The 14,849-nt window shown below is 44.1% G+C and overlaps 1 protein-coding gene across 4 annotated transcripts in view; it reads left to right on the top strand.

Annotated features, from left to right (window-relative positions):
* Window positions 1–14,639, top strand: part of epsti1 (epithelial stromal interaction 1) — a 29,639-nt gene extending 15,000 nt beyond the window's left edge. For 3 of the 4 annotated variants that reach the window (XM_049593970.1, XM_049593972.1, XM_049593971.1), the window contains 5 exons: window positions 269–342; window positions 3,397–3,475; window positions 10,350–10,423; window positions 10,772–10,983; window positions 14,311–14,639. In XM_049593970.1, the coding sequence (XP_049449927.1) occupies window positions 269–342; window positions 3,397–3,475; window positions 10,350–10,423; window positions 10,772–10,983; window positions 14,311–14,444 (573 nt within the window). In that variant the 3' untranslated portion in view covers window positions 14,445–14,639. The remainder of the gene's footprint in view (window positions 1–268; window positions 343–3,396; window positions 3,476–10,349; window positions 10,424–10,771; window positions 10,984–14,310) is intronic. The other variant, XM_049593973.1, reaches the window with a different exon arrangement.
* Window positions 14,640–14,849: the final 210 nt, after the last annotated feature.

The raw sequence follows: 14,849 nt of genomic DNA, 5'->3' as shown, positions 1-14,849 counted from the left end.
CATATTTCTGATTTTTTTTTAAAAAAAGCCTCATGTGAACAGGTGTTGCAAATTAGCATGTCGCTGCAAACACTCCACACAAGCATCTGTTTTCTTGCACATTAACGTGATGTTACAATTCTAATGCTATCGTGATTTCCGTGTCACCAACTATCAGATTTCTGCCTGTATATCATGCTGCATGTATGTTGAAAAAGCTTGTATGGGGTCTGCGTGCTTGCATCCGGTTGCGTGCTGTGGTGTGACTGCTGCCTGTGATGTATTGCAGGCTGAGCGCTGGGAGGAGAAGAGGCGACAGGAGGATGAGAGGAGGAGGGAGCAGTTCGGGCAGGATCACGTCAGGTCAGCCCTGGATCAGGTTAATCCGGGTCTCATAACTGTCACCGTGCGGTTACGGTATTGTGTTGTTTTGTGTGCCGTGTTGTGTTCTCTCTTGCTCTGCAATGCATCTTAGTCACTGATGTGGCATCGGATGACACAATCTCCAGACCCTTACAAAGGAAGCGCCCAGTGTCTGATCCTCTGCTGCCCTAAAATTGTCACTGGAGTTTTAGCGAGCTGCGTTTTCTGTTGGCAGGAAAAGGAACAGCGGAGCTTATCAGTCGTAGATATCGGGAAGCATCGAGACAGGTGACACGAGGCTCACCTCTGGGTGCCCCCGTTTACCTTTTCAATTTCGTAGGCATCTTTAGTGCCTGTTTTATACTGATGTAACAAAAGGATTTCCTGGGAAGACATCATCATTAATCACTGACAGGGCCTGTGCACCTCCATGAAGCTGGGTGATGTGCAAGAGGCAGAATAAACAAGACATAATGTGCATCCCCATACGACCACACTATTCAATCTGCCAGATAGATTTAGTTTGTCCCAATACATAGTGAAATCAAATCAAATGCAGCTTGTCAGAAGTACCAAGATGCTCTACTGCGTGCAGCTGCATGTTGCAGTATGCATGCCAGCATGCTGTACTGGCTATACTGACCCACAATCCTCTGCAAGATACGTCACATCAGCTGAGCCACAAACAGAAGCTGTCAGAAGCCACAATGATGAATGACAGCACATTAAATAACGATTGATCACCAGCTGAACAATAGGTGTACTAATTGTTTAAATGAACAAACAACAAAAGGACGTAACTATGAAAATAACAAAGACAGATGTAATTTTAATGTTGTTAATATAATACTGCATGTTACAATGCAGCTGTTACTTAAAAATCAAAACTCCATACACACATGGCAAAATATCAGCAGCAGAGCTCTCTGGGTTGACCTCCATCTCTGGTGAGCTTGGCAAAATTTTCTTTCATCTCCAAGGTGTTGTGTGCATACAGCATGCAACAGTATGTACTTAAAGTCAAAGGAAAAAGTATGCAATGCAACGTAAGAGTCCTACAGTCATGCTAGCTGCTGTGTAAGGATGTGCTTTGAGCTAAATGCTAATATCAGCAGGCTAACATGCTCACAAGAACAAAGCTAATGTGCTGATGTGAGTTAGGCATGCTGACGTGTTAACTATGGGGCTGCATGATATTGGATTTTTTGCCGATATTCGATATGTAACAACTTATTTGACTGACTATATACTGATTTCGATATATCCACTTTTCCCCACCTACTTTCAGTGATCATCAAGTCTCTTCTGTAGTGGAATTAACATCATATTATACATGCATACTCTTACCATGACGGCCCACCAGCAGATGGAGACATGAAACAGAATGCTTTCAGTGTCTGTGATATTCAGTCATTGTGCAAAATAAGAAAAAACATGTTGGCCGATTCCGGTATTTCATTTTAAAGCCGATACTGGTTGATACTGATGACGTGCCGATATTATCGTGCATCCCTAGTCAATTAGGACTAAATGGTAAATGGGCTGCATTTATATAGTGTGTTTTTAGTCTAAGCGACCACTCAAAGTGTTCACCCGTTCACACACGTACAGCTACCATACAGGGTGCCACCTGCTCATCAGACCACCAGAGACAATCTGGGGTTCAGTATCATGCCTAAGGCCAGTTTGATGTATGTATGTAGACTGCAAGGACCAGGGACTATACAAGTGCTCTGTCTCCTGAGCCACAGTCGCTAAACACAAAGTACAGTTGTGGGAACATGAAGGCATGAACCAAGGGTCAAAGTGATCCTTCCAGAAAGACATTTTACTCAAAGCTACGTGCTAACCTGCTGGTGAGAGTAGAGGAAGAGTCAGTCGGACAAATGACCACCTGGTGACAACTCCACACTTCGTCTTTAACACGGGTTTATTTATGAGAAATCCTAAAGGCCCTGACAAACCAAGCAGATGTTTATCGGGTGGAAAGAGCATCCCTTTTGTTTTGTTTGGCTGCTTTTTGAATGATTCTGCTGAGCCCACTGGTGAGAGGAATCCCTCTGATTGGCAGTTCAGAGAAATGGAAGTGAGGACAGCAAACAACTTCAGTTAAGAGGGTGTGAGATCAAAACAAACTTGTTAAACCAGTAAGAATATTTTTTTAGCCATTGAGCTGTTTAGCAGAAACAGTTTGTAACCATCATCAGGTTGCTCCGTCAATGTGCTAACTGGCTAACAACTTGAATCCATCCTGTCGGCCTTGCGGTTTCCCTTTTTGAATACAGACTCCCGCTGTCTGCTGGTGTGGTGTGGTGTGGTGTATTTCCTCTCACACAGGTGCAGAACGTACGTGTGAGTTGGTCGTTGGCTGTAGTCTTTGCGGTGTGTTCAAGTGCAAATTTCTGGCCAAAAACAGGCAGCATGAGGTGACACACATTTGGGATACCTGACTGATGTTTTACAAAGCTCCTCCAGAGTCACGGAGGACATGATCAGCACTTGTGACGAGTGAATTGACTCTGACTTGTAAATTCAGTGGACTGCTCCTTTAAAGAGGCCGCAGGGTTTTGGATAATGCATTGGATGTATATACAATAATGATTTAGAGTGTCTTCTGTCTGCACAAGCTTTCCATGCCGTATTCTCCAACAGAGCATCAGACTCTTTAAATCAATTACCCTGACAGTCAAGATGTTATTGGAATATTATACACAGTCGGTTCGGGGGGAAATGGCTTGTCAAGTAGCATCTCTGGCCTCCGTACAAGAGAAACAAAAACAGGAGACGGCAGACCAATGTGTGAACCCGGAGAAACAATGAAGAGATTTAGAAACGGGGCTATGGAGATGGAGCAGGACAGCAGATCAGAGGCTTGTGAATGGGGAGAGGAGAGTGGCGTCAGGGAGGGACAAACAAACTTGGTCAACCTTGTGGGACTGCCAGCACCCCGGGCCTGCGGAGTAAACGAAAACCCCTTCATACCTTATTATTAGTCTGTGTTTCCGTGTTTGTGTTTTTGAAATCCGGACGATGTAATGTTTGTATTTATTACAGGAAGACTGAGAAGTTTCTGCAGAGGTTTGAGAGATCGGGTCCGCCGGTATCCAGCAGCGCCACACACACGTCATCGAGGGTAAGCCAGCAACCGCACAATGTGTGTGTTTGCACTTGTATGTGCTTTCATGTGTTTTGTTTGTACACACGGCATCAGTGTGGGTCAGGGCCTGAAAGCACACACGCCTGCTCTATAGGTCCCAGGGTTCAGTGTCGAGCCTCATATCTGTGGCTGTGGGGTCGGAGACTGAAGCTCTGTGGTGATTCACACCAATAGATCTGCCTTTGTAAGCTGTTTTCTGAATAAATACTCTGGGGTGCGGAGGTTTCATCGTCCGGGGCAGCGCGGGTATTAAGCGGTATCCCCAGTTGGCCGGGCGGGGTGAGGAGCCAGATCCCCCTGCAATTATGTCCTGGTCAGAGCCGGGGCACACAGCGGTACGGCGAGCTCACGCTCGAGTAAAAGGAAGTGTAAATACACAGAGGAATAGGCCACTGATTTTCCCTCTCCGTGTTGTCTGTCTGTCTGCTCCTTTCACTCTCTTTTGTTTTCTCTGCTTCCTTTTCTCTTTTCTCAGCCCCTCTTCCTCTCTGCCTGTTAGTTTTCCTGGGAGGGAATGAGCGGAGGGCGGAGTTCAAGGGACTTCCCAGAGTTCACACTGAGCAGAAACAGAGACACAACATGACAAGACTGTGAGGGGAGTCTGCACCAGACAGAATAGAGTGGAATAACCTGCGCTGGTAAAAGTACCTGGAGTAATCCCAAACTCCTCACCAGCCAATCAGTGGAAGAGGGCAACCTCTCGCCCTCACTGTGAATAACTTTCCTCTTAATCAACTATTATTTTTAATTCTGCAATTGCTGCCATAAATCTTAAAATCAATAAATGTGAAGAGGTCACAGCTATTCTTAGCTCAGAAAACACTTTTATTGGAGAGTGTTGACAGCTTCTGTCAAAGAGTCAGACACGGTGCTAATAGTGTCTGCGCTCCTCCACCCAGCCCCGGCTCTCACTGATGTTGTACCAGAGAAGAAGAAGAAGCAGAAGAAGCAGAGAGTGTGCAGGAAGCAGCCCGAGGGCACGCTGTACTCCGCACTGCGCTCTGCTGTGAGCGGATTATGTGGTGACTGACAGCACCGTTAAAAGTGCACACGCAGCTCCCTCGGTGGACGCAGGAAATGTTTTCTTTCTGGGCTTTTCTCATTGTTGTGCATTTCTTTTCTCTCACTGCGTCTTTTTCTCACACAGACCTGACGCAAATCTTTCAGCGGGTGAGACAGAGAGGAGAGGAGAGAGAGCTCGGGTCAAACGTTAGTGTCGAGAGAAACAGAAAGCAGTCAGTTACAGTAATAAAGAAGTCTCTGTGTTATGATGGGACACACACACACACACACACACACACACACACACACAGTTCACCGGATGATACCAGGGTTACAGACAGCAACAAAGACTCATCTCTTCCCGCCTCCTCATTTCACTCCTCGCTTTGTTTCCTCACCTCTTACGTCTTCTCCTCTTCCTCCTTCTCCTCCTCCTCCTCTCCTGTCCCCTCGTCTCCCCTTGTTTTTTTTGGTCTCATCTCCTCTCCTGTCTCATCTTGCCTCCTTTTCCCTCCTTTCTTTTCCTTTTCATGTCTGCATTCCTCTCCTCTTTTCAGTTATTCCTTCCTTCTCATTCATTTACTCTTTTATTTCCTTTCCTGTCCTCTCCCCTTGTTTTCTCCCACCTCGTCTCCTGCCTTCTTCTCACCTAGTCTCTCCTCTCCTCTCCTTGTTTTCTCACCTTTCTTTTCCTTTCCTCTTCTCTTCCCACCTGGTGTCCTCTCATTTCCTTTCCTTTGCTCTGACCTTGTTTTGTCCCGTCTCATCTCCTGCCATGTTCTCTCCTTTCTTTTCCTTTCTAATTCTCTTCCCACCTTCTCTCTTCCTTTCCTCTCCTGTCCCCTTATTTCCTTTTCTCCATTCGCGTCTCCCCTTGTTTTGTCCTGTCTCACCTCCTGTCTTCTCTCCTTTCGTTTCCTTTTCTTGCCAACGTTCTTTTCATTTCCACTTCTTTTTTCAGACATTACCTGTCCTCTTACTTCTTTTCTTCAAATCTCTTTCCCATCTCCCGTCTTCTTGTCTCCTCTCCTGTCCTGTCTCATCTTACCTCTGTGTTCTCCTCTCCTCCTGTCTCCTCTCCTTTTCCCTCCTTTCCTTTCCTTGTCTACATTCCTCTTCTCAGCTTCTTTTCCTTGTCATTAATTTCTGTATTTCCTTTCCTCTCCTGTCCTTTCCTGTCCCCTCATTTTCTTTCCTCTCCCCTTGTTTTCTCCTACCTCATCTCCTGTCCTTTTCTCTCCCTTATTTTTTTATTTTCCTTTCCACTTCTCTTCATACATTTTCTTTTCTTTCCTCCCCTGTCCTCTCATTTCCATTTCTCATTGCTCATCTCGTCTCCTGTCTTCTTCTGCTAATATTCCTTTCCACATCTCTTCTTGCCTTTTATTTTCATTCATTCTTCCTTCTCCTCTCTTCTTAATTTTTATCCCATTGTCTCTTTCTCACCTTCTCTCTTGTCCTTTCCTTTTCTCTTCTCATCTTTTCTTTTCATTCCTTTTCTGTCCTCTTGTTTCCTTTAACTCTTGTCTTCTCTCCTATTGTTTTGTCCTTTCTCGTGTCCTGTCCTTTTCTCTCCTTTCATTTCCTTTCCACTTCTTTTTGCCTTTTTTATTCCCCTCCTGTCCTTTCATTTCCTTTCTCCTCTCCTCTCCTCTCCTCTCCTCTGCAGACTCTCCCAGGCTGCAGCTCCCTCAGATAGACGTCACAGATTAGCAGATGAAAGCTTGCGGCCGCGGAGCAGCAAAAGTCAAACTTCTTGATGTGGTTCTCGCTGGGACCCTGGGATCTGTTGTTCTTTCTACAATGGCTCCATGAGACAGATTGATCTCCCCTTCATATCCTCTATTTGTGGGCGTGTGTGTGCGGTGTGTATACATGTGTGATGTGTGTGTGTGTGTGTGTGTGTGTGTGTGTGTGAGATTTTAAGCTAAGCTTTGATGGGAGCTCACACAGGTGGGCTCTGTGTTCCTTCTTCCTCCCGTGCCATCCTAAATAACCACTTCCCTCGGCCATTAGCTCCCCTCGGACAGGAAAACAGAGAGTGAAACGGAGGGAGGTGTGTGTGTGTGTGTGTGTGTGTGTGTGTGTGTGTGAGCGTGTGAGAGATGGTATGTACCGGATGTATATTTAAAAGAAAAAGAAAATAGACTTTTTTTTCAGTATGAAATCACAGCCAACACAGAGCTGCAGGGATGATGTTTACTTGAAGGCCAACCAGAAAGTTAAAGGGACAGTCCGCCAAGTTTCAACCAGCTCTGTATCATAGCAATGTGGGTAGTATGTGTAAATCAACTGTGGTAAACTGCCCTCAGGCTAACCAGTGCCTAGATATCCCTGCTCATATCTTCCTGCTCCCAGCTTAGTTTTATGAAAAGACCATCTCTCCAGCGGTGAAATACTTCTCTAACATCGTCCTGCTTCCATCAACACAAAGCTTACGGGATTTTCCCCGCTGGATTTTGGATTATTTCAGATAAGCTTTGTGGAAAACAAACGTTTAAGATACTTCTGTGTTTTGCTCAGCAAGATAATCCTCACAAATGATCACCTTTAAAACTTATGCATTTTTTTTTTTTTTTTTTTTTTTTTTTACAGCTGTGCCGATGCAGCTTACAGGCAAACAACAAAAAAATTACAATACACCAAACACATCCCAGCTTAAGTATACATTTTGAGATAAAACAAAAAGGTATGAATTAGGGAAAAGGAATGTTGGACAAAAAAGACTAAAGAAAAACAGTCAGGGAGTTGTGTGTGTGTGTGTGTGTGTGTGTGTGTGTACAGTGTCATGACTGTATGTATATGCATCAAGAGGTGAGTCAGGTAGGGGAGATAAACAGACATATAAACTGTAAAATACGTAGGTTGATTTCGATTTCTTGAGTCTGGAGGAGTGCGTTATCCGTGCCCTCTGATTAAATGAACACTTTCTGAAGCGCAAATTCAATCACCAGAAGTAAAAAGCTAATATATGCCTATAAATGAACTCCACTACAGTCACATGACCTTTACGTCATTGCCATGACGACGTTCTGTAGCCTCATTTAGCCTCTTGTTAGACATGTAAAAGCTTCAAAATTCACAGTGAGGTGTTTACTGACCTATTTTATGTCATAGAACAAAACGTGATGGTCTCTTAAGCTTGTGTTAACCACAGACCTCATTTCAGGCGTCTAACCAAAAACCTGTTCAAAAGAAAACTGACTTTGAGACAAGGGAACAAGAAGAGTAAAAATGCTAACCCAGGACTTCTCTCTGCACCACTCCATTAGATTCACATTGAGCAATATTGACTATAAACTATAAACTTCTTAGAAAGCTGCTTCGTGCCAGCAACAACTAACAGCACACATTATACAGAGCTGGTTTTTGCGCAAGACAGGAAACAAACTCATTGAACTCCTACCTCCTGTGCTTGCTTTTGGCACTCATCTCTGTATGTCTTCAGATTTGGCACATTTTTCAGCTGCCTGTGCTGCAGCTTTGTTGCCAGAATCCTTAATGCAGTCATCCTCTTGACATTTCCCTCGTATATGTTTTACTCAGGATGTGCTGTCATTTGCTATGCTCATATTTAGTGCATGTGTTCACTCTGCTGTGTATTACTACATGCTGCTGCCATGTTTTAATTTCCACACCTAGAGAGGGATTGTGTCCCATTTAAATCCAGTGGATCCCTGCGGTAAAATCGACTTACACTTGTGTGTAGCACCTTTCTAGTCTTCTGACCACTCAAAGCGTTTTTACACTACAAATCACATTCAGCCATTTACTCACACATTCATACACTGGTGGCTGAAGCTACAATACCAGGAGCCACCTGCTCATCAGTTAAACACAGATGATGTTGAGATATTTCAGTCTGGACCAAAGTGGGTGAAGAAACAAACTTCAATTGGTTTATTCCTAAGTGGATGTTTGTGCCAAAATTTGAGGAAACTCCCTATCTTGAGATATTGCGTTCACAAGAATGAGATGGATGTAAGGTCACAGTGACCTTGACCTTTGACCCCTAAATTCTAATTAGTTCATCATTGAGTCCAAGTGGATGTTTGTGCCAAATTGACATCACATTCACAAGAATAGACATACAAGGTCGAAGTGAACTTGACCTTTGACCATTAAAACCAACACATCCTCACTGTGACCTCGTCACATATTGACGTTTCATCATGGACTTTCCACGTCCACATATGATGTCCAAGGTGCCTTGGGTGTGTTGGTTGTTGACGTTCTGGGATGCCATGTCAACTTCAGCCTGTTCCATGCATTGTCCTCTTTCAAAATTCACACCGGTTCTCACAGGAAATTTAACGTTTACATACAGTCTCTTTCAAAATAAAAGCACTTTGTCAGTAAAACACTGCGAATTGACATTTTTTTTTCCTTCAGCAACAAAAACATGTGGTAGGGTTTGGCTTAAGAATCTTACGGGACGCAAACACTTCTCTCTCAGTTGAAAGTCGGTGTTTGTTGGACCTATCCACCTATCCACTATCCACTTTCGCTGCCTTAACTTTCGTCCTTGTCCCGCCATGTTTTCCTCTGACGCCACCGGCCAAACTATAACAGCCATCAGCCGCGTACCATGGCAACATTAAAGGATGCCTTTTTCTGTGATTTCTGACGCTGCAAGTCACTGCCCAAGCGCCAGATTTTGACAACTTCGGAGTGAGACCAGGGTCATAAAATCTAATCAGTTCATCATTGAGTCCAAGTGCATGTTTGCGCCAAATTTAAAAAACTCAATCAAGGCGTTCTTGAGAATGGGATAGACAACATGGCCACAATTATCGCTGATGCAGAGGCATAAAAATCAATTTAATGTAGTGTAAACAGTCATATTACTCTAAGTATACCCATAAATTTGACCACAAATATGTTGGGAACTAAATGACAGCCACATTTACAGATCAAGACCCAACTGTCAAAGATCACAGAGACTACAGTGCACGCCCTATCTGCTACACTGAAGGCTGCACTTTCCATTTAAAACCACAGCTCTAACAGTTTCTTTATCAGGAGTGCGGTGGGTCAGTAATGTGTTTACTACAGATTATCCTCTGATAAAAACCTTTACAAGTCATACTGATAAGAAATTATTTGTCTTTCTCAGTTTCTAAGGGCGTATTATCTTGTAAGCAGGGGTGGGTAGAGTACTGAAAATCTGTACTCAAGTAAAAGTACAATTACTGCCATAAAAAATTACTCAATATTTTCTTTTATATAGCAGGCTATGTGCGTACTCACTTCAATATGCTTGCAGAGATTCGACGATGAGTTTTTGAAAGCAAGGATCTCCTGGTTTTTTGGCAGGCACAGGAGGCACTTCATCGAGTAAGTGTTATTTTTTATGGATTTTGGCACAAAAACTGTGGCGAGATGTGGCCAGGGATGGTCGATGGCAGCTCCCACTTGCTCTTCGTTTCGACCTGGCGCCGACATGATCTTCGCGGTCGGGGTCAGGTCAGGAGTGGAGGTTTGGTGCTTGCTTTTGTTCAGCAGGTTCAGAACATGGCACTTCAGCATGGTGTTTGTTTTTCTTCCGTTGGCATCTTGCCATCTGCAGTAGAGACGTGCCTCGCACCGCCTAATGTTCAACTTAAATTCCTGCATTTAGAGCAGACTAGTTGTAACGAAGGTAAATGACAAATGTAGTGAAGTAAAAAGTAGATTACTGGCTCAAAAATATACTTGAGTAAGAGTAGACATACAGTTTTAAAAAAGGAACTTACAAAGTACTCATTCCTCAAAAAAAATACTTTTTTACTCACGTGCGTTACTTGTAACTCGTTACTACCCACCCCTGCTTGTACTCTGAATAACTCTGAATAATGTTTTTTGTCAGAGTGAGGCCATGGAGACTCAACAGAGACAGAAGGAGTCGAAAAGTGTGAGAGACCAACAGCTGGAACACCGGAGGTATGTAAATGTATAAATTGTTTTATGCAGAAATCAGAGTGATGAAGGACTCTCTGCTCGGTGGAAATAAAGAAGCATTAAAGCTGCATACACACTACGCAGGAAAAATCGACTCAACAAGATTAATCGTTTGTTTTGTTCATCCTTTTGGAATTAGACTGGCCGGGTCGCCGAATGTTAAGAGGCAGTTTACTGACCTCACTATATTTTAGTGGGTATAGAAGTTTAAAAAGCTGTCAAACACATCCCACTCACTGCCCGTTACAGCCTGCCAGCATGTAAAGTTATAAAGTACAGCATTAGTTAGTTTTATGTGAACCATTTTTTTGATTCATTATATTTTGACAGGGTGAACTTAGCCTTCCTGGACAGGCTCGAGGGTCAAGGCAGACGCAGTGAGAAAGAGACACAGGAGGGAGGTTTTCAGGGAGAAGAGAATCCAGTTTTGGCACCTGAAGACTTTAGACACCAGCCGTCCAATCAAACTGGACAACAACCCCCCCTGGCTCACCTGACCCCAGACCCAGAACAGAGCTACTCGGGCTGGACCGAAGAATCTGGTGAGCTGAGCGGAGAGTGTTTCTACAGTTTCTCACGCCTTTTTTTAGTCTGGCTCAACACTGGTTAACCAAACCTAAAATCAGACATGTGACAAGCGTTGCCCACCTCATCCTTTCTTAGAAGGACTGTGATTGTCTGTTTAGTCTGCGTTAAATCAAAGGCTTTACGTGCTTCAAGTATGTAGGCAGGAAGTTATGTGTGGTACGTAGTGATACTGTAGCTCCTGGCATTCAAATCCTGCTGATACTTGTAGTTTGTGGGAAACGTGTGTGTGTGTCTTTAAGTGTGAGTAAGAAAGTATTTTCCCTTCTTTCTGGGCACAAACCTTTACTTACTATGGATTGAGCAATATATCAAACACATGTACGTGTGTTGTGTGCAGACAGGACAAAGAGAACATGGGCATGAAAGCCTGACACAAGCACACACTGTATGTCATTAGGCTTCTGTCAATCAGAGAGGAAAATTCTCCGGGAGCGCTGAACCCAGGCCAGACTGACAGACTCTCGGCCCGCAGCCAAACGAGCGCAGTCCCGCCCTTGTTTAATTGGTCTGGATTGACATGCTGAGTTTGATACTTGACTGGTTGCCAAAAACCAGTGAATAGCTGCCACTCACAACAGGACAAGGAACACAAACAGAACGTCATGTTCAATACCTGCTGCACTTAAGCATTTACTGCTGCTACATGTGTGCAGACTATATGAAATGATACTCATCCTTTCTGTGATTTATTGCCGGTGATGGGTAGCAGCACGTTACATTTACTCTCTTACATGTAGTTGAGTATTCTTTAACATAAATTGGACTTCTAAAAGTAGACTTCACAAGATTTCTTAGATACTTTTACTCTTGTTTGAGTACACCCATTAATTATCTGTAACTGCTCATCCTTCACAGGGTTGCGGGGGAGCTGGCGCTGATCCTAGCTGACGTTGGGTTAGAGGCGCGGTACACCATATCACAGGGCTGACACATTAGCTCCATTTACACTGCCTGCTCAAGGCGGGAATTTTACACCGATTTTCCGCCTCACTGCTCTGCTCTGCTCTGGTACAGTCGCAAAATGGGGCAACAGAGTTGTCTCACCTCTGAGCCGTGAACAGAGGTAGTAACAGACAGCAGGGACAGCCAGCAAACGGGATCATAGGCGGCATGGGTGCAGCGTTTTGACAACGTGTCATGTGTGTGACCTGCTGCGGGAGATTTAAAAAGTATCTTGTAGCAGTTAGCAGCTAACTCAAAGAAGAATAGCAGCCGAAAATGTCTGCAAATTGGGAAAGAAATGAGGTCTGGGAGCTCCTTACTCTCCGAGCAGAGGGTGAGATCAGCTGCTATAGAACAGAGATGGTAGATGAATGTTACTGTCATGTTATGCCTTTTTTTTTTTTTGTTTATAAAGCACTGCCAATGCGTGTGTTATATGTCACACTAAAGGCTGATGCTGTTAAATGTCACAACTGTCACACCTCCTTTGATTCTGTGATGCCAGTATGCTGTCTAAAATCACACACGGCAGCAACATGATGCCGCCGTCTTTTGTTTGTGTTTTAAAATGCAAAGGTGGCATAAAGAAGTGACTCTGTAGCGGCTCTATAGCGCAATCTTTGTGTCAAAATGGCTACAGAGACAGACAATCATTCGTGCCACATTCACACCTTTCTACCTACAAGGCAAGTCCATGTCTTTGGACTGTGGGGGAAAGTTGGAGAAAATCCACGCTAACAAAGGGCTCCGGTTGGAACCGGTAATCTCCTTCCTGTTAGCAGTACTAACCACTGCACCACCATGCTGCCCATGCTTGAGTACATTTGCAATAAAATACATGCACTTCTACTGCAACACACCTCTCGCTTCTTTTACCGATGACATTTAGTTATTGGCTGAGCTCACACACACAACGGCAGTTGTCCGACAGCAAGGGATAAGGTAGCCTACTCGCCAATCATTGCACCACAGATGGAACGGGAGTTTATGTTTCACACACACGAGATGCAGACTGCTTACAAGCCTTTTCAGGATTTAGTTGATTCCACCAGGCAAAGAAGTGCATTTTTGTGTATGTGTCTGTTTGTGACCATTCTGTGTTCAGCAGCAGTTTGTTTGAGTTTGAGTCACGGGATGGAGAACTGATCTGTCAGTCATTAGGTGTGTGAATAAAAAGGTAGTGACCAGGTGACAGACCATAAGCAACATGCATCTGAAAGACACAGCACCGAAAGAAAATACAGTGACGTGTAAGGACAAACGAGAGTGAATCTGGGGGTGGGCTTTTATTTTTACTTTCACTGGCGAGCATGTATACATAAATAAAACATGCAGCAAAATTGTGCTCATTGATTAATTGTAGAAATGAATCAGTTCGTTCACATGTAGTTACAAGGAGCTTGAAATCTTCAGATGACGTTGGATGGAAGGTTACCCTTTAGTGACATCTAACTGATACAGAGTATAATTAAATTCATGCATGTATCTTGCGCTACAGAGACAGACTTGGGTAAAGGGCACAAAATGTCAAGTTGTGCCTTGATGAGCTGATATTGGGTTACCACAGACTGCCAGGCATACAGTAGCACCACAGCTCTCCTCTACTGTAGCTGACGGGTCAAAGAGGTCAAATAGCGCAGTTTATGGGCCACTCTCTGTCTGGTAGTAAATCTCTCATCCCATCTAACTGCCCATCCAAACAGCAGCCACAGCAGGGCGATTTCACCAGTCCGAGGTTAAGGCTAAAATACCCCCAAAAATCTCAGACCTTCAGTCCTGGCACTGCCGCTGCGGGCACAATCGGAATCCCACAACATCCTCAATCCATGTCAGGCTGCATCCGCCTGCCCCGGTCTATATTTTACCAACGTGCTGATCAGGTCTTTCCGTTCTGTCACTACCTGCCCAAGCCAATCTCCTGCCTGGTTGTGTGACGGCTCTTTCATCTGCCCCTCACTGTTGCCCAGGCCTGCATTTCTGATCATCTGGCCTTACAGCCGGACCAGCCTGTGGCAGGGAGAACCACGAGTCCAGTCCCAGGCGGTGTGGGTAGTTGTAGGAAAGAGATGCCAAAGTGGTCAGACAGAAGAGCTTTAGAAGACTCTAGAATTCCTTATTTCTCTCTCATATAGCTGAGCAAAGAGCCTGTAGGGGATTGCCTCGCAGATCTTGTGTGCAAAATTTCATCAAAACAGCTCCTCCACAAAAAGATTGAGAGAAAGTTTGCTGTACTTTATGTCAGGATAATCAAAGAACTCTCTTTCAACAGGAGCCTCGCGGGAACAATAATGAATAAACTGGGCTTTATGAGGATTATTTCTTTCCTGTGTGCTTTCCAGACTCTGACTTTGACTGGGCCCTGATGAAACTGATGAACAGCTTCCCATACTGCGACAAAGACTTCCTAGAAGGCATCCTCAAACAATGCGGTGGTGATTACGAGCAGGCCTACGCACTACTTAACTGCAATTAAAATTTATGTTCCTTTTAAGTGAGGGCTGTCTGTCACTGAATATTGTGAGTGAAGCTTAAGGAGTTGGGCCAAGTAATATTTGTATACCCAGTGTTCAGATGATAAAGAAAAGCTATAAGTAAGTTACCTTGGTGTTTGATGCTTGTAAATGCTGCCTACACTACACAGCTGCATTAAATATATACCTATAAAGCAGTATGTGCTTCCTGTAATCTGTTTTTGATTATGCCATTAATCACTGAGCTTTTGGTGCCTTGTATCTGTCTGCATGCACTCGTGAGTCATGTTGGGTTTTCGCCCTGACATGGAGTTGAATTGATGTTCGTTTTCACCAGTTTAGTTGAAGGTCATCGCCATGACTCATAATCTTCAGATCATATTTGGGGCTCTTAATTAAATCAGTGT

The sequence above is a fragment of the Epinephelus fuscoguttatus genome, linkage group LG13, assembly GCF_011397635.1.
Source record: "Epinephelus fuscoguttatus linkage group LG13, E.fuscoguttatus.final_Chr_v1".
In the NCBI taxonomy this organism is placed as follows: domain Eukaryota; kingdom Metazoa; phylum Chordata; class Actinopteri; order Perciformes; family Serranidae; genus Epinephelus; species Epinephelus fuscoguttatus.
This window is presented reverse-complemented; position numbering and strand designations above follow the sequence as displayed.